The following is a 23,515-nucleotide window of genomic DNA, read 5'->3' on the forward strand; positions in this document are numbered from 1 at the left end:
GATCGACAGCCACATTCAGCCAATCGGATGCGACACCACGAAGCGACGCTCGAATGTTAACCAATCATTAATCGCAGGGGCGGAGCCTGTATGTGTCGTTACCACGGAGAAGCTGTTGCGCGTTATTCTCGCTACCTGTGTTTGTCGACGGAGTAAACGGAATACAGACACTCGCTGAAATCATAATAAGGCCGAAGAACAACGATGGCAACTAACCTTTAAATGTGAGTACATTAACGTTAAATTTGTTCATATTTCTGAATCTACGGCTTTAGCGTTAGAAGGCAAAAATTCCTGCCTTGACAAGCCAGGAATTTCTCTGAAAAAGGAACCCAAGCATCTTTTTATTGCTCTTAAAAACACAACAAACGATGTAAACAGTGTAATTAAGTAACTTCACCTGCTGAGCGAAAGTATTAATCGGACGAATTGTTGCTAAACTCAACGTCGTCTTCTTATAATGATGCTACAATACATCATGTTTACACCGTCTGCTCTCCGTGAAAACAGCCCTCAACATCTGAATTGGAACGCGTAGCTCTAATATTTTATTACGCATATACGTTATTTATATTATGAATACATTTGTAGTGAATGTATTCATGCCGTAACTGTGCTCAGTACAGAATATTAACATAAACATCTAAGCAACAACATTCTACTTCAATGTATCATCGTTTATTAGCGTGATTAGTAGTTTTTACTTACAACAACAATAATATGACAATAAAATGCTATAAAACAGGTTGGATTAAGTTTAACATCAAAAATATTCCCCAAAAAATTACTTAAACAATTCAAATGAGATCAAACACTGGTGTTTTTCGCAACAAACTAGATACACTAGATGAGGTTTAAAATGACATACAATCACATTTTACACTTAAGATTGAAGGAGTTTTGTAGTTCGTTCCATGAGAACGAGGAATTAAAGGCCATCATTCCAGTTTCAGGTTGATTGTGCTGTGTGTCTTCTCCCCTATCATGAAGTTATCTGCAGCTCAGTGAAGTGAGCTGATTTGTTGTCGGTTTCCCTGGTAAACAAACCAGTCCTGGGTAAAGCGACTGTTATTTCCTCTGTTGATGTTTTCCTACCTCCTTGGACGAATCCCAAGGCAGAGAAAGGCCTGTTGTGTATTACAGCAGTATCTATGTAAACTCTTTCACAGGCTTGCAAAGGATGCATACGACACGCAGCCCCCCGTCGATCCCTACGGTTGTGTCAGGGGAAGCCTTGGACCTCAGCCTCGCAGGCTGCCAGATATCTGTGTCGAGAAGGCCCAGCGGTGCAACGCGGGGCAAAAGCTTCTCTCGCTCTGTGTCGGTGTCTGTGGCCGGTGAAAGCAGAGGAAAACGCAACACTTTGGTGAGTAACAAGCCGTGTGTATAGACCAAATGCTTGAAGATATAACTAGTAGACTTTGCATCCGTCAGTATCGCATTATCCCTTTTTGTACAGGTAAGTTGTCGTGATCAACCTGTAAAGCCAAGAAATTCCATCAGTTGAATTAGAAAAGCCACTGAAAAAAGCCACTGTACGTCCAGAATAATGTTTTTGGTTTGTTTATGTTGTGAATCAGACAATAGGTTTCTGATAAAGTGAAGTATTTGACAAGACATTAGGTAAAACTAAGTAGGATTGCTTGATGTTTAAGACTAATCAGTGGATCTTATTCAAATGCAAAGATGTTGTGTAGTTTGCTTATGACAAACTGGCATAGGTGTGTGTAATTGTTGCTGTAAAGCCTTGTTATTAATTAACACCTGTTCAATCCACAGAGTGATACCAGCTTTGGCAGTTCCCGTTCCATCAAGAACCTAAGGCGGTCCAACAGCACGACTCAGGTTAACCAGCAGGCCAACATAAGGTACACAAACACACACACACACACATTAAGACCATTATGCTATGTTTATGAGTGAGGTTATGCCCCTAAATGCCCTTTACTTTTCATACACTGTGAAAATATGAGACGTGTACATAGTTTTATGTTTGGCCATGTCGCAGAAGAATGTGTGTGTTGACATTATTGTGTATCAGAATGTAACACCGTGCACGGCCGCAGGAGTAATCTCTGTGAGCTGGTTGTGTGGAGACTTGACTCTTCACTGAGCAACAGCTGGCCGGCCCACAAGCTTCTGCAGTCCGGACAAAGGGAATTGTGGCGCGGTGGATGCCACATGATAAAGAGTAGAGAGAAGCAGGGTGGCTGTTGCGTGTGGGTGCAGGGGCTTGCTTTGTCCCAGGACTTGGAGGGGGAGGGCCGGGACCTCGGGGGTCTGGTTACCCCCCTCCACCAGGAGCCGGTGAAAGGAGAAGTGTGCGTGCATTCTCTGATTCCATTGTTTGGCAGCTGCCGCCATCCTCCCTCCCCTCACTGCCACCGAGGATGCAGAGCAGTGGGGCTTTAAATTTAAAGACTAATCTAAATACCCCCTTTACACCCCCTCTAGCGCTTGATTCTTTTAGCACTGTCATTGGGTCCGGTAGCACTGCTTCCTTCTTCCCTGCTCCCTCCCCTATGTGGATCCAAAAGTAGAGGAATGCGCTGGCTGAATAGCGTTGTCAGATTGCTTTTCATTGGACCAGCTGGCTTTGCACGCCCCCCCCCCCCCCCCCCACACACACACACTTACACACACATTTATACACACTACACCAGACCAGCAACACCCTGCACAGGCAGGCTTCAGCAGAGATGCCAGAGGAGGCCATGCTAGACATCGGGTCATCCTATATCTGTTCCTCCACAGTGTGTGTGCCGTTGTGTATTTAGGGTGTGTAAGAGTATGCAAAGGATAAATGACCATGGCCATCGGGATCAACATATGAATGCGCATATTTGCATTAAATACATAGCAGGAGTCCCCCAGCAGACGGCAAATGAGGAGCTTAGGGAAGGAGGTGTCAGTAAATCATTTCCATCAGAACCCTTTGTCATATACACACAACATACATGTATGTCAGTGATTAACACGTTTCATGGTGACCCGTGATGTTTGGGTTCGATGGCAGAATGTACAATGCAATATTATGTTTATTTATAACATCTAACCTTTTGCTTGTGTTGTGTTTCTCAGTCTTGACCAGAGTTGCGAGTACCTGGCTCTTTTTGACGGCTGCCAAGATGGACGCAAGAAACTGTCCAGCCTCAGCAAGGCCTCACCCGACAGAACCACATGGAACATTCTGGTACTTAAATGTCAATCACACACACACTTTGAAATGTATTTTTCTGATTAAGATTGAATATTTCTCATATACAGGTGCAGCTCAATGAATCAGAATATTGTGAAAAAGTTCAATCCTGTAGCCTCAGGGTGTCTCACTCTAATCAGCTCGTTAACTCAAATCACCTGCTGAGGTTTCCTGAGCCTTTCTCTTGTCTCTGTCTGGTTCCGTCGGCGACACAATCATGGGGAAGAAAACCAGATAGTAATTTATTGATCTGCACCTGTACTCTTATCAATGTGTATATAAGGAAACTATTGCCTAATGACTGCAACAATGGAGACACTATGTGTGTTATCAGATTGTAATTGTTCATTGCGTGTCTCATTAAAGGACGATCAGCCCAGAGCTTTCCCCGTGCACTCGAGCCCCCGGAGCGTCGGCAGCATGGACTCTCCCTCCAGCCTTAAGAAAAGAGAGCCTGGCTTCGCTCTGGCTGCCACCTTCACCGCAAACAACAGGTGGGCAGCGGCTCTGACACATTAACACAATAGTCTCAATACAGTAGGCACCGGCTCAGCTCCAGCCAGGGGACTACCTGCTCTACTGCAGCCTGGATTTCTGCTTCTCGTGTTTCATGCCGATCATGGCAGCTGATACCGCCCTGCAGGAATCCTCCCTCACTCGCTCGCTCACTTCTTTCACTTGACAATTGTCCAACAAAATCTGTTTGGAGCTTGGAATATGGCATGAACGTATCACTTTCCGTAATGCCTTGAGGATGGTGATGTGAAAGAAGATGGAAGTCAAATTCTTAGAGAGTGACGCACACAATTTTGCCTCGTCTATATAAATATACTGTTTACATTTTTTTTAAGGAGCAACAAAGGAGCTGTGGGGAACTCCGTCACCACCATTCTGCACAACAACTACTCAGAAAAGCCACTCACACCCAAGAGCTCCAACCAGAAGCCCTCATTTAAGTAAGTATGGCCAGAAAGTGATACGTTTGCTTGATATGTTCTTATTTAATAGAACCAAACCTATTCTCTAGAGGCCTTGTGGAGTTGTTCTTAATTCCAAAACCCCATTCCTCTTCCAGCAACATCCTGAAGGCCAGCGCAAACGATGAAGTGTCACTGGAGAACGGCTCCGTCACCAAATCCCAGAAGAACTTCTCTTCCGCGTCTAACAATAGTACTCCGGTGTCAGCGCAGCGTGGGAGCCCTGCCCTGCTTCAGAGGAGAGAAGTCACTGAGCAGGAGGCAGAGAGGTCGGGCCCTCTAAACCTTTAATACTATACTCTGTCTACGCTGTGGCCACCATTAATTATTCTGATACTCATAAGTACTATGCTCTTGCATCTTGTCAGCTTTATCCAGCAGGTGAACCATGCTGCGGTCACTATTCAGCGCTGGTACAGGCGACAGGCGAGGAGACAACACACCAACCAGACAACACTCAGACATTTCCTCGCCACCAGAAAGAAGGTGTCGTCTCTTCCCTCCCTCCATCGCTCACTTCAGTTTCTTCATTTTGCTGTATTCTGTATGTCCCACTCTCTTGCTCCTCTCTCAAACGTCGTCTGTGTCTTTGCCTCGTAGGAGTGGGAGGAGAGAGCAGAGGAAGATGGCTGTCTGGAGCAGCAACAGCAAAAGAAGGAAGAGAGAAAACTTGTTCGTGAAGAGAAGGCTCGCCTGGCCCGCCTCGCTGCCATCAAGGTGATAAGCCAACAAATGCTATTTACATACACATATGTGAAACCAATCAGAATGCTACATGTGTTTTTGAAGTAGGGCGGATCAAAACAAAGAAATATCCTTTAGTTGATTGCTCAGTGTCTCTCTCTGGTGGCTTCTTGTAGGAGCTGCAGCAGAGCCGAGCCCACAGGCCTGCAGAGGTGCAGCACACACCTGAGAGGGATGCGGACGTCCCGAGGCAGACGGAAGCGACGAGCCGCAAGAACCAGCACAAGCTCTCCACCACCAGCAACAACAATCCAGCCTCGCCGAACAACAACTGCTCTCTGTCACCCATCGACGGCAAAGCTAAGAACACAGGTCGGGGTTGTTCTCTGCGGTACTTTTAACCTGTAGAATATGACAGAATCGCGTAAATAGTGGACTCATTTGTTTGCTTGGTCTTTCCACAGACTCCATCGCGAATGTTGTGACTGACTTTGAACTCTCCAGCTTCAGAGCCATTTCCCCACCTTTGTCTAATCATAGAGGCTCTCAGGTAAAATAATCTGTGACTTCCAAGTGCACTTGTGTAAAAAAACGACTTTACTGCTGTATAAACCCTCTTTGTCTCATATCTTCGCAGGAGTGGGAAGATAGAGTAGAGGAAGACATTAGTCCTGAGCTGCAGCAGAAGAAAGACGACAGGAAACAGATACGAGAAGAGAAGGCTCGTCTCGCCCGCCTCACTGCCATCCAGGTGAACACATTTCCATAGAGCTGGTTTATATGCTAAATGTGACATGCATGATTTGAACTGTAACCTGTTATCTGTTGATTGACCTTTGTCTCCCTCTGGTGGCATCTCTAAAGGAGCTGCAACAGAATCGTGGCCAGCAGGCGGCAGAGGGTCAGCATACAGCGGAGAAGGAGCTGGAAAACATGAGGCAGACAGGCATGATGGGAAACAAGAAGCAGCACAAGCTCTCCCTGACTAACAACAGTCCAGCGTCACCAAGTAACATCTGCCCTCTGTCACCCGTAGACGTCAAAGCGAAGAACACAGGTTGGTCTGTCTCTGCTCTGCATTCTTTCTGCTTCACACACATCACCATTACTCTGTATTTAGTTATCCTTGGGCCTTCTCTAAGATATAACTGGATTTCACTTTATCTTTTCTGTATTTCTGCAGACTCCAACGTGAACGCTGCTGCTTACTCTAACGGAGTCTCCAGCTTCAGAGCCATTTCCCCGGCTTTTTCTAACCGAAGAGGATCCCAGTGTTCTCAGGTAACCATTCACTAACTCCCAGTTGTTTTTCAGTGGATGACAAGAGTCTTCTGTCTTCCTCACCCCCTGTGTTCCTTAATGAGCGTGATGTTTCTCTCCATCCAGGAGATCCTGCAGAGGTCAGTGAGTGTGGAGGACCAGCGTCAGGGTGCTTTGTCCAGCAGGGCTCAGTCTAAAACCACTCTCACCGAGCTACTGGACACCCTGAAGCTGTTGGAGGAGGAGCCAGAACCCAAGGGCTACCGCAAAGACAAATATGCTTGGATAGATGAGGTCAGCCTCCATTCTAATATCAGACAGCTGTTATTAAAGCAGCTGGAAGTTTAGAACTGTAGTACTGTATGTGTTGTTGTCTTCATTGTGAGAGCGGCCCTAGTTGCCATGTCTGTGACCGGCACCTCCCTTGTTTCTCATCAAAGGACGGGGACTCAAACTCTCTGACCACGGACAACCTGGAGCGTCACGGCCAGCTGATCCACAACCCGGCATTGCCAGGTGGGGGCGCACTGCTGTCTGAGGCTAAGCTGCAGAGCATCATGAGCTTCCTGGATGAGATGGAGAAGTCTGAACAGGAGAGGCCTCGCTCGGTTACGTCGGGATCTCACAGAGAGGTAAAGGCCGGCGGCTTCAGAACTATTGATGATGAATAATGTTGGGTTGTGCTGACTGATGGTGTGACTGGATCTAATGTGTTCCCAGGCTGTGCTGTCTGAGGAAGAGCTGACCGGTGCAGATCAGGCGCTGGCCACCGCCGCTGAGGTTTCCAGCTCCATGATGAGAATAAAGCTGGAACTGCAGGAGAAGAAACGCACCATCAACATGCTACAGACTGCACTGGTGGGCAAACACACGCACACACACACTTACTTTGGTGAAATCTAATTTTTTAGGAATTATAAGAAGCATTCTCAACATTAAAGCATCGCAAACTTTATAATTTACGGCCCAAAATGAAAACAAGCACATGAAATTCTGGACGACCTCACCGTTCTTCTTGGCTTCTTCAATCTCCATCAGGGCCAGCAGAAGGAGCTGTCTCAGAGAAATGTTACGGAGAAAGAAAACGAGCTGGGCAGAAGCTTCCAGCTCCAGAAGGAACAATATAAATCCATCATCCAGAGACATTTAGGCATGATCGATCAGGTAGATGCATACAAACATTCATTCACCCAAAGCCGGGGCTCTGTTCTCCTCTGTGATCTAACGCGGATCCTCTTTCTTCAGCTGCTCAATGAAAAGAAATCTCTAAATGAGCTCTATGAACATGTGGTGGAAGAACAGAAACAGGTGCACCAGAAATACAGCAAGAAGATTTCCCAGATGGAAGCGCAGCACGAGATGGTGAGATAGATCAGATCTGCACTTGTTTACATGTTTAGGATCGACTTGTGCACTTTTTGTTTTCCTCTGCAAACAGCTTCCGCATTCCTTCCAAAGCTTTGTGTATCTGCATCTTGTGTGACTTTATCTTGCAGAGTTGCTTTTTAAAAACAATGTTCTCTCCTCTGTTTTTCCCTTTCTTTATCTTTGCTTTCTTTCTTTCTTTCCCTGTCCTGGTTTGTCCATCTTTGTGTTTTCTTGGCTTTAGGTGTGGCAAATTCTGGGTCCCTTGTGCGAGGTAACTTATTTTCCCTCTAACACAGTCATCCGTGGCATGACTCTCTCTCTCACTCCACCTCTGCTTCTTTCCTTTATGTTTTTTTCCTCCTCAGTCTGTCAGCATGCGAGCCGTTCGTCCCGGTTTCAGTTAGATTTTCATATTTAGCTGTATCAGGTTATTTGTCTGAATTCTGGGACGAACATGGCTTGAAATAAATCCATAAATTCAGAATGTATCAGTAATCCTTCATTACTGTAGCAACACTTTCTTCACTGTCTCACCTCATGAACTCTCTCTACCCACAGGAGCTGAAGAAGCTGAAAGACCTCATGAGTGCCAAAGAGAAGATCCGTAGGGAGCAGTGGATAGAGGGGAAGGCCAGAAAGATTAAGGAGATCACTGTTAAAGGTAGAAAATGCAAAGGCAGAATCCTGAACCACTCCCACCTAGATCCACGTGGCACAATCTATACTGAATTCAGACTGCAAATCCTGTTTCCATCCAACAATATTAGATTTCACTCACAGTCATCACAGAAGACACTGATTTCTCCTCCTTCTTACCATGTATGACTTCTGTCCTGCCTGTGCTGATCTAATTTCATGAATAAGTCGCAGACATTAGTCAGACGGAACACATGAGGTGTTGCCACAGCCCTTGAGGGAGCCAAACTATTTCCTCAGTCCTCACTCAGTCAGGGCTGAAGTGTATTCTCTTTCACCCACATAAGGAAAATCACATGTGTTAGAATGCTCTGTATGCTCTCTGGTTTAAACTGGGCCAAACTCTTATTTTTTTTTATTGGGAATGCTGTAAAAATATTGACCCTGGCTACGCTCTGCGCCTAAACGCTTTCCTTCTCCCCTTCAGGCCTGGAGCCGGAGATCCAGAAGCTGATCTCCAAGCACAAGCAGGAGCTGAGGAAGCTACAAAGCCTGCACGAGGCCGAGCTGCTGCAGACCAACGAGAGGGCGGCGCAGCGCCACGTTCGCCAGGCCGAAGAGCTCACACAGCAGCTGGAGAGGGAGAAAGAAGAGCAGTGCCAGAGAGAGAGGGACTTGGCCAAAGAGAGGTAGCCACAGAAACAACACGCGTCACATGATCAGTCCTCATACTGCCTCATGGCTCATTCACATAACACGAGTTTGACTCATGATTTGCTCTGCTGCTGTGTAATAACTGTCTGTTGTTTAGATTTGATTAAAAGGTGTGTCTGGCTCTGTTTGTCTCAGATATGAGAAGCAGCTCCAGAACGAGGAGCTGACCTTGCAGCAGCAGAAGAGGCGTCTCTACAAGGAGGTGGCTGACGAAAAAGAGAGGCTGGCCCAGTTGGCTGCCAGGTGAGGTCAAATCTATCTGAGTGTAGAGTATACTGTAGTCAGTGAACCCCTCTGTGTCGTACATTATGAGATTTTGTGTAAAAGCGCCTATCAGGGTCATAACTCGCTCTTCTGTGTGTCTGTGCAGGCAACGAACCGACATGGAGGATCTGAGGCAGCAGCTGGAGGACAACAGCTCTCTGGCTGGTCGAGCCCTCAGAGAGGAACTGGACAAGGCCAGAGAGGAACAGGACAGGAGACACCAGGTAGAACACCAAAGTGATCCAAAAAGAATCCAGTGATAACTCCTCAGGAAATTCTGTTCAAAGTCTATGATAGCAGTCTACATGTGAATAGAGATCCATTCAGCTGTTAGCAGGATCATAACCAGCTAACTGGTTTGTTGTGTGTCTGATTAGGTTGAGCTGAAAGCCTTTCAAGAACGTTGGGAAATGGAAAAGGAAACCTGGGAAGAAACCTACAAGAAAAAACAGGTTTGTGTTCATGTGACCAGTTTATCTGTTCCCTGCAGTTTCCTTTGAAACAGCAGCACTTTTGAGTTTACTGAAACTTAATGAATGGTTTATAAATTTCGGCATTAAACATTCAGTTTCTGTTGGCTTTAGTCACACAGGCCAATGGAACATTTCTTCAGGAAGAGTACAAGTAGATTGGAATTGCAATGATGTCATTGGGTAAATAAAGTTTTTACAGGATGACAACAGCAATGTAGGCTAGAACAAATCGCATCATAGGTTGTGATAGAGAGAGAAGAGAGAAGCATAACAAAAACAAAGAGAGGACATCCCAACCGGAAACCCCACACAACCCCACAGTCACACAACCCCGCAGTCACACAACCCCACAGTCACACAACCCCGTCCTGGCCCGCCTGGGATGTAAAATAATAATAAAAAGGAACTGTTCTGGTATTTAGTCACTGGTCTGGCATCGCCTGTAGATCTGTGAAGTAAGAGAGAAGCGGTTGCCTTCTCTGATAAAACTCATCAGTGTGGCCCCTCCCTCATAGTGTACTTGATTTTCTCGAGTTTAAGAAAATACATTGTATCTTTCAGCCATTGTGAAATAGAGGGAGGGGCGAGGGATTTCCAGGAGCAGGCGGCGTATAGCAAGCAAAGAGATGAACATAGTGATTTCCTTTTGTGGGGTGTTAAACTGGCGTAGGTCATACAGAGTGCCGAAGATGGCAACATGAGGGGAGGGTTGAACTTGCATTCCCAATATGGTGGACAGTGTGTTGAAGTAACCCGCCCAGTAGTCGAGGAGCCTGGGGCAGAGAAAAAACGTGGCTTAGGTTACAGTGAGGCATCCGACATCTTTTACATCTGTCATCTACGTCTGTGTACATTTCGGCTAATCTGGATTTAGAGAAATGGACCCTGTGTACAACCTTGAACTGGATGAGAGCGAGACGAGCACAGGATGAAGCCGTGTGTAGATTGCGTATGACTTCGTCCCACCAGTCTATGTCTAGATGGAGTTCAAGCTCAGTCTCCCAGGTAGCCAGTGTTTTCAAATTAGATAGGTCCCCAAGGTCCAGAATACGGCTGCACGTATCAGAGATGGTCCCACTTGACAGAGTCTTGAACGTTGTTGAACATTGATGGAACATTTCTAGCTGCCTGGTGTCTCCATCCCCTCTTACAGAACTTAAAACCCTCAGTCTGGTGTCGTGTGTCTGGTGTACACTTCCTCTGTGATTAAATAAGTCATGTGTGTGTGTGTGCCCACAGGAAGCGTGGCTACTGACTCGAGAGCTTGAGCTCAAAGAGGAAGTGCGGCGAGTACGAGATAGAGAGATCGAACTCGCCATCCGGAGGCTGGAGGAAGTGACCAGTGAGGCTAAGGAGGAGAGCGAGAGAGCAGCCGACAACAGGTCCAGTCCAGTCAACTGTATTTGTTTAGTCCAATATCACACACAATGTCTCAAAGGGCTTTACTACAAAAAACATGGAGACTTGATGATAAAATGTGATCTGTTTAAACACTTTTAGCTGCAAAATGCCCAAGATGATTTAGTCTAAAACTCAAAAGGCCTTCCATTTACTGTGATGTAGATGAGAGACAACCAGCTAATCCGTTAATATTCAGTTAACCGGTTCCTTCCTGTACTCCACGCTGTTCTCAGGGTGAAGAGAGTGAGGGACAAATACGAGTCACAGCTGAATGAGCTGGAGAGATCTGAGCGACTGGCTGTGGAGAAACAACAGGAGCTGAGGAAGAGACAGATCGAGACGGAGGAAGAGCTGATCACAACGCACGCCCTGCTCAGGCAGAGGGAGCAGGAGATGGAAGAGGTCACACAGGTAAGGAGCGCAGTTGCAGATGGAAACAATCTTTTCCTGAACCCAAATAGAGGAATCGTAACGCTACACTATCTCGTTTGCGATGTGTACACACGCCGCCTAATCTGCCTCTGTCCCCCGGCTCACCCTCTCTCAGTGGAGGGACAAGCTGTCGGAGGAGCGCCGCAGCCTGGCCGAGGTGATACGGCAGGAGTTCGCCGACCGCATGGTGACGATAGAGGAGGATAACCGGAAGATGAAGGTGGAGGCGTCGGAGGCCAAAGCCAGGTTACGGCTGGAGGTGGAGAGAGTCAGCAGGGAGAAGGAGGAGGAGCTGGCTGAGGTCCACCAACGGTAAAGATGGCTAGATCATCTGGAGAATGTTCAGTGTCAGATACGTTGTGTCTGTGTTTGTGTGTTCATACTTCCATGTGTGTGTTACTACAGTAGCTCAGAAATGACACACAACTGAAATGCTCTCTCTCCTGAATTTGCCAGTGTGAAGTCGGCGATATCGAAGAAGGAGGAGACTGTCAGAAGTCTTCGGAAGGAGCGCGAGGTAAGACGGTGGCGGGGCGTCTTGAGTTTGCTTACAAAAACACACTTGTGGACATTGGGATTTACATCTCCATCTCCTGTGACAGGCTGCTCTGAAGAGGGCCGATTACCTGGAGGCCCTGTGGGAGCAGCAGAGGAGGCAGCTGCTGGAGAAGTGAGTGACGGGACAGGAAGGCCAGATCTGATCCGTTCCTCTTATGTCACTCAAACGGGGAGAGAACAGAGGCGGCCCCATTGTTGGAACCTGTGGACGTTGAGACGGTCCTACCTCAACGTGAAACAGACTAACGGTTGCGCCCTCCAGAAATGTGGGCTCCTTCCCCAGGCCGCCGTCTGTGTGTGTGTGTGTGTGTGTGTGTGTGTGTGTGTGTGTGTGTGTGTGTGTGTGTGTGTGTGTGTGTGTGTGTGTGTGTGAAGCGTCCCGTATGTAAACGCCACACAGCCCACAGGAACCAGAAATAAAAAATCTACAGCCTCAACCTTTCACGTCCCCCCCCCTTTCCAAGAAGAGGAGGAATGCGGCGGCTTTAAGGACAAGGACCCCCTCCTTTCTGCATTCTGTGGCAGGAGGAACGCCTCCGTGTTCCCCACAGAGAGAACACTTCCAGATGTTTCTGTAAACCAGCCCAGGCCTGCGCTGCCGTAAAGAAGCGTCAGGCGGGTGGGGGGGGTGCTTTTTCTCTGCTCGCAACCATCAACACCCCCACCCTGCACCACCCAGTCCCAGAGGTCTGAGGCTGAACATCCCAGCCTCTCCCGCTCCTCCCTTTTGTGTGTGGAGTCGTGTCTCTTCTCCCAGCGCTCCCTCTGGCTACGGCTAATTACAGGATCCGGCCCCGTCGACGTCTTGACCCCTCTGCCTCGGCGCGGCTCTAAGCAGCTTGTAATGTGTGTCTTCAACCAACTTTAATCTGACACAGGGGTTAGAGGTCAGCTACTAAAGCGGTGACAGGCAGGGCTCGTTGTTTTCTTTGTTTTTATTATTCAAAGAATGGAATAGTGGAAGAATCAGAGTGGAAATCTGATTTAACAACAACAACACGTTCCTGGAGCAAAACCATCATTTGGTTTGTGTTCACGAGGACGAACTCTGGCTTGTAATTAACATCTGGTTTGTGTTTTGGCTCCACTTTTCTCTTCACTTTGTGTCATCAGAAGCTCGTGTAAATAGGAGTAGTGCTGAAAGGAATTCACTTTAGTTGATTTACAGATTGTTTTTAAGAAGAAGAAGAAGAAATACTTTTATTGATCCCAGACGGGAAATTCTTTCTTTTAAACATCTAGATGACACAAATGGATTGAAATCTACACCAGAACACGAGGAGAAACTGAAGAATGAGCCCGAGTTAGTTGAATGTTCCAGATTGAGTTCAGAATGTTTGTTAGAAAGAGAAAATGGAAAGTGTAGTTTACTTAAAGGAAGCAAGGGAAGTAAAAAGCCAGATTTGTGATGATGATAGAGGGGAAAGTTGCTTTAAGAGTGACTGTTTATTAAAGGGAAGGAGAAAGAAAGAAAGAGGATGGGGGTTGGAGAAGGAAGAAGGAATGCGCATAGAAAATGTTTACGGGATTAGAGCAGAGCCGGGGACGGAGTGAGGGGGGTGAAGGGCCGGGGACTCATGTGACCAGATGTATGTAAACCAGCACATCCAGAGGCAGCGCTGGGACAAAATGCATCCCACTCACACACCAAAGGGGGCTGCAAGTCACACACACATGGGAAGTCTCCGCCAAGACCTCTCAGCACTCTGCTTCAACATTGTTTTTAACTCATCTTGTTTCACGTTCACGTTTCAGATTTCTGACCCCTTCACAGACAGGAGGAGATGTAGGAGACCCTGGCAGACACAAACGTCTTTGTGCTGGGGTTTTCAGTGAGAACGCTCCTTTAAGAAAGCCCCGTAGCTCCACTTAGACTGGGGGGGAGACTGAGGAAACTCTAAACCAGGAAGCAGCGGCTCTTCTTTAGCTCCAACGTGACGTGAAAGACCCAAACTCGGATGCAATTCTTATAAAGCTCCTCCAAAAATTCGACCCCGCAATCTATATTTTTTTTTCCTTTGTTTTGTATTTATTTTCCCCTGTAGCACTCTTACAGGACCTCGCTGTGCGTCCATAGCCACAGAAACACTGCAGATGAAGGTTGGTGATATGAAGGTTATTCAACACGGTGTGTGTTAGGTAAGGAGAACACACACACGGTTAGCAGACAGAAGTGAATCTGTCCGACCCAAACTCGACCGGTTCAAATGGTCTGAAAACAGTTTGTCAGGTTTTTCTGACGCGAAGGTGTCCAAGTGTGAAGTGTGTCTAGTTTTAGACCAGTTAGTTAGTGTATGACCTCAGAGGAAAGAAAGACTTCAGCCACCTCTTTATTATCATATGTTTATATTAGTACTGACATGATTTGTCTATTATTGGAAAGATTGTTGCATTCACTTTGGGGCTCTGGAGTTCAGAGACTCGAGGAGTTAAATGGAAAACAGAATCAAAGTTTGTCATCTGTCAGTAAGACAGAAGTGTTGCGTCACACACACACACACACCACTGTGCTGAGAGAGTCACAGTGACTGAGGCCTTGAAGCTCTCGTTGCTGCAAGAGCTGGCAGTGTGTTTGTGTGCGTATGTGTGGGATGGATGATGTCAGTGCAGATCCACGGCACAATGCCCCCCAGTGCACTGTAAGAAAGAGAAACTCCATCCTAACAAGTCAGGATGTCTGTTACCGAGTCCTAAATGTTTATTTTCTTCAAAGGTTACTTCCAAATCATTTCTAGAAAGTTGATTTGTTTGTTGACAGAAAAGAACTCTCTCTGGACTCAATTATAGACATAAGGTTTTGTTTTTAGTTTGTGTACAAAGCCACTCCAGCTGTAATTGTTCACTGTTGTTATTCTTTTTGTATGTATGATGGTTCCAAACTGTGAAAAAGAGAATAAAACGTATGATTGTTTGTAAGACAGTTCCTCCTTCATCTGCATAGAGAGAAACAATTGTCCATCTGTTTCCTCGTGCCTCTCCCTCCTTATCCGTCACTTGTACACACCAGAAGTCTGTGATTCTGTAAACTAATCCACTCCTTTCTCACTGGAATCCAACGTCCGAGCCAAGATCATTGTTGTTTTGGAAACTTATGATTTATATTACTGTATTGTTGGTCGCCAAAGACATGATCGACACCTACAGGACAGATCCAGACCATAATGTGAAACCACTCACATCTGGATTCAGGCCCACATCTGACCCACTTTCTCCTTCCTTCCTCTATTCTTCATCGCCGTGTAGCTTGCTGACGTCTTGCTTCCTGTCAAACACTGGCTGTTTTGTGCTGAGCTTGCATCTCCTCTTTCACTTTATTTCCTTTCTTTTCACACAGGAAACCTCTGCAGCATGGACATGGGGAGAGAGAGAGAGAGAGAGACTCTCTCTCTACTATTGTTGTTGTCATATGTAGACCCTGAGGAAGTAGAATGGAATTGCAGAATTGTAATTTACAGGATGATGTCACACAGCAATGTAGGCTAGTAGGATTTTTTTTTAAGGGAAAACAAAACAAAGTGCATCTAGACATTCTGGGGTTAGCCTGTCTGTCCCTCAGGTGTGTGTGAGTGTAACGCTGCAGTCAGTTTGAATGATAGCTGTTATCAGAAAGTGGTTTAAAATACTAATTTTTCGTGATACAATTGGGGACAATGAATTCCAAGACTGTGTGTGCCTTCTGTCTTCGTCTAAGGGTAGAGCGCTCTCTCTCTCTCTCTCTCTCTCTCTCTCTCTCTCTCTCTCTCTCTCTCTCTCTCTCTCTCTCTCTCTCTCTCTCTCTCTCTCTCTCTCTCTCTCTCTCTCTCTCTCTCTCTCTCTCTCTCTCTCTCTCTCTCTCTCTCTCTCTCTCTCTCTCTCTCTCTCTCTCTCTCTCTCTCTCTCCCCCCCTCTCCCTAGCAGCTGTTGCTCATTCCTCCGTGGCCCCTCCTTCCCCGCCCTCCCCCTCCCCGAGTGTGTGTCGGAGTGTGTGTCAGTGTGAAGGAAGTGATATCTCGAGTCTCTCTGGAGCGCAGACATGTTTCGGCACTGAACTCCGGTAAGAAACTTTTCTCTGGAACATTCTCTCTCTCTTACATCCACTTTGAAATGGAGTGTTCGTGTTGTTGCACAGACGGCGGAACACATACACACACACTGAGTCACACTGACTCTTTAAAGCGGTTCACACTCATTGTGGTCCTCATACGAGTTCATTGTTAACGGTATTCTTTAACGGTATCACCGAAAACTTCTAATTTCTCAGCTTGCTTCTCTCGCTTTGTAACAAATGGATATTTATATCGTTTCCCCTAATTAAGAGATTATCATAAAAAATACATTTAAATGGTACGTCATTATATAACATTAAGTGATTAAAAAGTCAGAAAATCGTCGCATGTCACCCAAGTAGGTATTTTGAGAGACACGTACGTTCTTTCTTTTCTATCTTTCTTTCTTTTCTTTTTTCAATTGTTGTATGTTTGTTTTATTGGAGCAAGCATTTGCCAGAACAGGGCGCATACATTTTGAAGATCGCTTTTTTATACAGAAAGAGGAGGAAAAAGAGAGAGAGGGAGAGAGAAAAGGAAAGAATGTCGTATAATAATAATTACTGTTGTTGTTTACCTTTTTTCAAAGAGAGAGAGAGAGAGAGAGAGAACTTAGAATGGAAGTTGGTAGTGGTAGACTGGTCCAATCGAAGGGCTGGAGCCTGTGATGATCTTTGAGTTTGAGATGCCAACACAGCAGCACTGAGCCGGACCCAGCTTGTGTGTGAGCTCTCTGTGGTTTGTTGTTATCAGAGACATGGAGTTTATCACTTCATCACTCAAATACATTCCTTCCATTCCACGTTTAGACTCTGACTGCAGCACCTAAACCAACCCTGGAACATTCTCACAAGTTCATCAGGGGGGTTTGCTGATTGATTGAAGCTGTTATTGAGTGATTGGTTGCAAGAATCTCCCTCACCCCTTCATCCCCTGGTTGATTGCAGAAACCTCCATCCTGTTTGGGCCAGAATTCAGCTCCTCCCGTCCTCCTGCAGCCTCCGTCCTGCGCCTCCTGATGTTCCTGCAGGCAGCGTGCAGGGCAGGGAGCGCACACCGGCCCAGCTCGGACTCATCATGACAGCCACGGGGCTACAGAAGAAGCTGGTCTTCGTCATCCTCACCGCCAGCTCTCTGCTCGGCATCTACATCCTGTCCGTCAACCTGGAGATCCCGTGGTGGGTGGTGGTCCACGGATTCACCCAGGGTCCCAGCAGGTCAGCGCACAAACAGGAAGTGACCTTAAAGCTTGTCACGATTTGATATGAACAGATTCTTGCAGAAAATAGGGGTTTAGATATATTTTTCCACGTTAATCTTCTTCCAGCTGATGTAAGATGTTTGTATGCGGCGTGTCGGGGGAGTTTCCTCCAGAGGTTTGGGCACTAACAGCGTGGCAGAGGGTTAAACTCTCAGAGGGTGGAGGGAATTAAGAGTTGGGCGGTTCAGTGTAAGCAGTACTTCTTCCTCCTCTGCCCCAAATCTTTGTGGTCAGACAATGGAGGCACACAGGGAAGGGAAAACAATCCCCCGCAGTTCTTCCACTGGAGGTGGTCCCTTGCACACATATGTGAAATGTAAGCTTTTGTTGTAACGGGCCCTGCTCCAGCTTTAAATGCCACACGGTCCGTATAAGAGGCCATAGGGGGAGGGGCTCGCGTGTTTGGGTTTGCAGAGCTCCCAAACACACTCACGTGGAATCTGCAGCACCAGACCGTTGCATCTTGTTCCTATCTTTGAACAAAGGCTGGGATCTGTCCAGCTTCCTTTGAGGCCCAGGCCCCCGCTCACCTCTTCATGTTGTTGTTGGCTTTTCCGCAGGTCTGCAGTCTCTGAGGCGGCCGGCGGCCTCGTCAGTGAGCACTGGACCCAAACGCCCCCCGGTTTAATCTTTCAACCGGAGCTACATCGACGTGCACACACTCCAACCTCACTCACATACACAGAAAAGCAACTGGTGCAGAACAACACGCTGCTTCCGCCAACACAGGGCCCCAAGTCCACATCTGGGGGGGAGGGAAATGTCAGAACCACGGTCGGAGCCCCCGTCCTGCAGGCTGAGCGTGCCACAGAGGTCGCCACGATAACAGAGCGGCCCTTCATCGGAGATTCTTACACCAGCGAAGATCTTCCACCTCAGACAGTCAGTCCAACCCGCTCATCTGCACACTGCTTGGTGTGTGTGTGTGTGTGTGTGTGTTTATTCGTACGATAACACTCGGGCTGTCTTATCTCTTCCTCACAGGACTGCTCAAACAGTATCAGAGGACGAATCTCGCAAACAGACTTCTCTCGTCTCTTTCTGAGGAGCGTCCCGGTGCTGCAGTGGGCCAAACACGCCACACCGGACCAGTACAAGCGTCTGAGCCGCTACCCCGGAGCACACGGCTGGGGAGGGATCGATTACAAGAGTAAGTCCTCAGTCCAGGAGAGAGAAGTGAAAGGGCGGGTTCATCCAAATCCCAGGAATACATATTTTCCCACTCAGCCAAAGAAGAGAGTGACATGCAGGTTGTATTGTTCTGAGGTATTTCACACTCTGACCTCTCCAAGCTCCATTACAATAGTGTTCATTGGATTATGTGAGCAGGACTGGCCGGTCAGAAAGCAGCGCACTTATGTAACAACTCCAACTGTTGCTCTACACAACACTGAGTGATTTCCTTCTCCGTGTCTTTGTCTTTGTGTGCGCAGCGCTGACGGAAGCTCTGTCTGTCCTCAACTCCTCTGCTAACTGGCAGATGTTAGACGATTGGACGCGTCGCAGCACCGGATCAGAGTGTATCCGCTGTGCTGTGGTCGGGAACGGTGGGATACTGAAGAACTCCACAAAAGGGAGAGAGATCGACGCGCACGACTACGTGTTCAGGTATAAACAACGACTGTGGCCTTGTTCACTGAGCCATCGACAGGTTTTGCTCAACTTAAAGGGCCGGATCTTCTACCTGAGGGTGTCTGACTGTCTTCTTCTTCCCTTTTGATCTTTAGGACCAATGGGGCGATCATTAAGGGCTTTGAGCAGGACGTGGGCTCCCGGACCACCCACTACACCTTCTCCACCAACACACTGATGAACTCCATGAGGGGATACGCAGGCCTTGGCTTTAAAGGACCTCCAGTGTCTGAGGTCAGAGATGAGCCAGAATATTTAAGCTCACTTTACATAATAACAAATAAAAGCCTTTACTAAGTCATGTTTGATTGTCTTCATTAGGAAACTCGGTACATCTTCTTGCCTGATCATGACCGGGACTATCTGCTGATGGAGGCTGCAGCCACACACACTGCTGTACAGAGAGGACCTGAACGCAACATCTAGTAAGGATTGTGTTCTTCTTAATAATGCGGTGAGAAGATTGGATTATGTTGTATTGTTTTTAATAATAATATGATGTCACACCTGCAGTCCTACCAGCTACTTTGGGAAAGACGTGTCGGCAGAAAAGCTGAAGATCTACCACCCTGATTTCATCCGTTACCTCAGGAACAGGTGGGTGACTTTTACTGCAGTCTCACCGTGTGTGTGTGTGTGTGTGTGTGTGTGTGTGTGTGTGTGTGTGTGTGTGTGTGTGTGTGTGTGTGTGTGTGTGTGTGTGTGTGTGTGTGTGTGTGTGTGTGTGTGTGTGTGTGTGTGTGTGTGTGTGTGTGTGTGTGTGTGAGAGAGAGAGAAAGCAGTGCTCATATTAGAACTTAGTAACCACTAAACTACTGAACTTAGTATCTAATATGTACCCTAGTATGTACCCTATGACTTCATTGCAAATCCAGCCCACTTGTATTTTTCCTCAGGGTCTATGTAGGTATAAAGTTCAACAACAATAGTAGGGATACCACAACCTGCTTCCCTTCTCTCTATCTCTCTCTCTCCTCTTTCCTCTCTTTCTATATAAAAAATGCTCTCCAAAATCCCCTTTAACCTGTATACACAATGTCATGTACAATATCTGCTTCAATAAAAACAAATTGCAAAAAAAAAAAAGGATAAACAAACTAACTTATAAGGGTAACTAACTGATGAAATAACAAAATAGTCTATGCCCGACCAGTGACTGATAACCAGAACACCCAACACTTCCTTTTTATTTTTTCATTTTATTTTTGTCTGCGGGGTTGGGTGGGGTTTCTGGGTGGGATGTCCTCTTTGTTTTTGTTCTGCTTCTCTCTTCTCTCTTCTTTCTCTCTCTCTCTCGCTCTCTCTCTCTCTCTCTCTCTCTCTCTCTCTCTCTCTCTCTCACAACCTATGATGCGATTGGTACTAGCCTGTTTTTTCATCCTGAAAAAACTGTATTTACCCTATGTCTATGACATCATTGCAATTCCAATCTACTTGTACTCTACCTGAGGGTCTACATATAAAGTTTAACAACAACAATAGTAGTGATAATACAACCTTCCTTCTTTCTCTCTATCTCTCTCTCTCCTCTTTCCCCTCTTTCTATATAAAAAATGATCTCCAAAATATCCTATAACTGTATGCGTAATGTCAAGTACAATTTAAAGTACAAAAACTCGTGCAAAAACAGAGTGGTGGTAAAATGGTGGAAAATACAAAAACAGAGAACAATGATGATTTAATGTGATCTACAAATGTTTCAGATTCCTTCGATCAAATGCTATGAAAACCAAATACCAAGACATGTACCGTCCATCTACGGGCGCTGTGATGCTATTGGCTGCCCTGCACTCCTGTGACCAGGTAAGAATGACGTCACTCTCAATCCAGCAAGCTGCCAAACAATTGAAACCGTTTTGGATAAATATTCCATCCTAAGTCAAAGTTGTGCATTCAAGATTGTACTCTGAATCTTTTTTCCATCGTTTCTATTTAATCTGACGGTTGTTGTGTTTCCCGTGTTGCTGAAGGTGAGCGCGTACGGTTTCATGACGCCGGACTACAGTAAATACTCTGACCACTACTACGACAGCAAGTTCCACCCTGTAGGCTTCTTCATCAATCATGACCTGCGGCTGGAGATGAGCCTGTGGCGGCGGCTGCACAGTGCCGGCCTCATTCGTCTCTACATGAGGCAGAAAAGCTGAGTGTATCAGAGACGGCGTGCGAACACAGCTTGTTGTGACAGGAAGCGGCACGCCTCGTGTTGCACCACACTTCCTGTTGTTGAGGAAGCAAAAACTGTAGCAGAAGTTTTCCTTTCCTTTAGTAAAACAATGGACGTATTTAACTGACAGCTGCTGATTGTCCAGGACAGATAATATTTATCTTTTATTTTTTTTAACAGTTAATGGCCGACTTTAAAGCGTCTCATGCAATCAGAGTTAGAGTTTCTTGTCACTGTGTGTTACTGATCTACATGTTGAGCTGCCACTAGAAATAGCAGGTCAGGGCTCTGCTGGTCATGTTCTATTCTCAGAGTGTGTGTGTGTGTGTGTGTGTGTGTGTGTGTGTGTGTGTGTGTGTGTGTGTGTGTGTGTGTGTGTGTGTGTGTGTGTGTGTGTGTGTGTGTGTGTGTGTGTGTGTGTGTGTGTGTGTGTGTGTGTGTGTGTGTGTGTGTGTGTGTGTGTGTGTGTGTGTGTGTGTGTGTGTGTGGAGGAGAGCATGGATTCAGTGTTCATTGTTTGTTCTTTATATGCCAAGACATTTTTAAGTGTGTTTGTCTGTGATAAGGGGCCACTTTACATTGCAGAGAGGTTTTAATGACTTTAATTAATTAATACTTAATTATCATTTGTGTTTATTCTTTTTTGGATAATAACACATGAATGAGAATGGCTTTTGGATTGCCAGGTTTTGAAGAATCCCTACGGCTGGTTTGCCTCCACATCCATTAGAAACTTTATTTGTACATTTTATTTTGAAATCATTGTATGATTTCCCTCGTTTTAAATGCATTTTATGTGATATGTTTTAAATATGTTAACATGTGAATCCTTTATGAACATTGCACAGCTAATGGGATTTAAGACCTTAAGGGATTTTTGACAACCTGTTCAACTCAAAGTGCTGTTATGAATGGTTATTATTGAAAGTATGAATAAGAAATGTATCCCCCTTACAGAGAATATGTTTTTGGAAAGTGATGTATTGATTAATACAAGACTGTGGGCTCCAATGTAATGGCTTAGTTTGGATTAGTCGCTCTGTGACCCAGGGAGCAGAGGACTGCACAGGAAACATCTGACGTGATGCAGGACGTTTCCACAGCAACACAAACCAGGACACCAGTGTCCCTTTCTTCTGTCTGGATATCAGGATGTCTCCAAGGACACTTTTTCTGGAATCTGCCTTCTCTTGCCAAAACACCTGAACTCCACAATGAACGGTCAGAGTTTATCCAGATTTGTTTCCCCCGTTGACATGTATATATTGTCTGCCTGACGCACAGGAGAACAATAACGACTGTGTTTTTGTACAAAAGGAACCAAAGACAACACGGCACATCAGGGAATTTGTGTTAATTTAAATTTGACATTCTGTGCAGTGTCAGATCATCGAGTGTTCACAGTGAAACGGTCCGGGGTGACCTTTGTCGTGCAATCTCTGACTGAGTATGACCTTTAAATCTGTATACAAGTAAACTGTGAATTTATACCAGCAAGCTTCTGTTTGAACCTGCATTACAGCCTTAATGCCTGTTCAGTACTGAATGCACTTTGCACCAGAAGAACACCAGGAACTTTCCGGACCTCTGGATAGTTCCACTTTATCTGTCCCCAGTCAGCAGTGAGTTGTGCATTGTGTATAATCTACATGGAGCGATAGTGTTGTCAGCTTTTCCTCACATGGCTGAGAAGTATTGCTTGTATCTGTTGGTTTTGGCTTTGGGAGCCTAAAAAGTGAAGGAAAGTCTGGATGAACAGGGTGGGAGTGGACGCACAGAACGGGCTCTGCTCTCTTACTGTCACCATGAGTCACGCTCTGCTCTTTTTGAGTGGCTGCCCAAATGTCAGAGTAGGAAATGTTTGCACAGTGTACTACAGTTTACAGTCAGGAAGACAAGACTGGCAAGACAGGGATACACTGGGAAACAATAAACATCTGAATAGGCCGTCTCTGTCCATGGATGAGTTTTAAAAGTCCAAATTTGATAGAATAATTCAAAATCGGCTTATTTCAGGACTGCTGCTGCAGTCCTGGAGGATGATTTTTTTTTTTGTCAGTAATTCAATTCAAAAAGGTAAACTCATATATTAGATTCATTACACACAAAGTGAAATGTTTCAAGCCTTTATTTGTTTTAATGTTGATGATTCTGGCTTACAGCTCATGAAAACTCCAAATTAAGTCTCTCAGGAAATTAGAATCCTGCATCCTCAGGGTGTCTCACTCTAATCAGCTCGTTAACTCAAATCACCTGCTGAGGTTTCCTGAGCCTTTCTCTTGTCTCTGTCTGCTTCAGTCGGCGACACAATCATGGGGAAGAAGACCACTACCACGAGTGGGAGTTAAACTCATGTTGAATACATTTTCCATTGAGGTATTGTTGCTTTTACCTACATAAAGGATGTGAGTGCTGGTTAATGGAGCGTCATAATAAAACAGAAGCGATCCACCGCCGCATTCTG

The 23,515-nt window shown here is 46.0% G+C and overlaps 2 protein-coding genes across 9 annotated transcripts; both read left to right on the forward strand.

The window, feature by feature from the left end:
* The first annotated feature begins 74 nt into the window (after positions 1 to 74).
* Positions 75 to 14,472, forward strand: cep131 (centrosomal protein 131). Of its 3 annotated transcripts, none has more exons than XR_012963735.1 (30): positions 75 to 224; positions 1,170 to 1,366; positions 1,780 to 1,868; positions 3,082 to 3,193; positions 3,566 to 3,693; positions 4,051 to 4,155; positions 4,275 to 4,445; positions 4,545 to 4,662; positions 4,777 to 4,893; positions 5,037 to 5,232; positions 5,325 to 5,410; positions 5,498 to 5,611; positions 5,725 to 5,917; positions 6,044 to 6,141; positions 6,247 to 6,414; positions 6,561 to 6,752; positions 6,841 to 6,978; positions 7,159 to 7,284; positions 7,366 to 7,482; positions 8,047 to 8,149; positions 8,612 to 8,813; positions 8,974 to 9,081; positions 9,209 to 9,326; positions 9,480 to 9,554; positions 10,815 to 10,957; positions 11,210 to 11,387; positions 11,524 to 11,720; positions 11,865 to 11,925; positions 12,011 to 12,277; positions 12,342 to 14,472. XR_012963735.1 is itself a non-coding variant. In XM_076151602.1 (29 exons), the coding sequence occupies exons 2-29, from the start codon at positions 1,181 to 1,183 to the stop codon at positions 12,080 to 12,082; spliced, it is 3,711 nt and encodes a 1,236-aa protein (XP_076007717.1). In that variant the 5' UTR covers positions 75 to 224; positions 1,170 to 1,180; the 3' UTR covers positions 12,083 to 12,332. The 3 variants fall into 3 exon arrangements, 1 of the variants encoding a protein (XP_076007717.1); XR_012963734.1 differs by having other exon boundaries at positions 12,011 to 12,273; XM_076151602.1 differs by lacking the exon at positions 12,342 to 14,472 and having other exon boundaries at positions 12,011 to 12,332.
* A 1,419-nt stretch (positions 14,473 to 15,891) lies between these two features.
* On the forward strand, positions 15,892 to 22,998 carry st6galnac (ST6 (alpha-N-acetyl-neuraminyl-2,3-beta-galactosyl-1,3)-N-acetylgalactosaminide alpha-2,6-sialyltransferase). Of its 6 annotated transcripts, none has more exons than XM_076151605.1 (11): positions 15,892 to 15,999; positions 16,939 to 17,208; positions 17,813 to 18,167; positions 18,237 to 18,402; positions 18,686 to 18,860; positions 18,980 to 19,118; positions 19,206 to 19,309; positions 19,398 to 19,481; positions 20,588 to 20,687; positions 20,855 to 21,410; positions 21,543 to 22,998. In XM_076151605.1, exons 2-10 carry the CDS (start codon positions 17,069 to 17,071, stop codon positions 21,029 to 21,031), a joined length of 1,440 nt encoding a protein of 479 aa, XP_076007720.1. In that variant the 5' UTR covers positions 15,892 to 15,999; positions 16,939 to 17,068; the 3' UTR covers positions 21,032 to 21,410; positions 21,543 to 22,998. The 6 variants fall into 6 exon arrangements, with proteins under 6 accessions (XP_076007720.1, XP_076007721.1, XP_076007718.1 ...); XM_076151606.1 differs by having other exon boundaries at positions 20,855 to 21,406; XM_076151603.1 differs by having other exon boundaries at positions 20,855 to 21,402.
* The last annotated feature ends 517 nt before the right edge of the window (positions 22,999 to 23,515 follow it).

This window comes from Genypterus blacodes, unplaced genomic scaffold (assembly GCF_046128005.1).
Source record: "Genypterus blacodes isolate CSIRO-AG114 ecotype Tasmania unplaced genomic scaffold, CSIRO-AGI_Gbla_v1 ptg000055l_1, whole genome shotgun sequence".
NCBI classification, from domain to species: domain Eukaryota; kingdom Metazoa; phylum Chordata; class Actinopteri; order Ophidiiformes; family Ophidiidae; genus Genypterus; species Genypterus blacodes.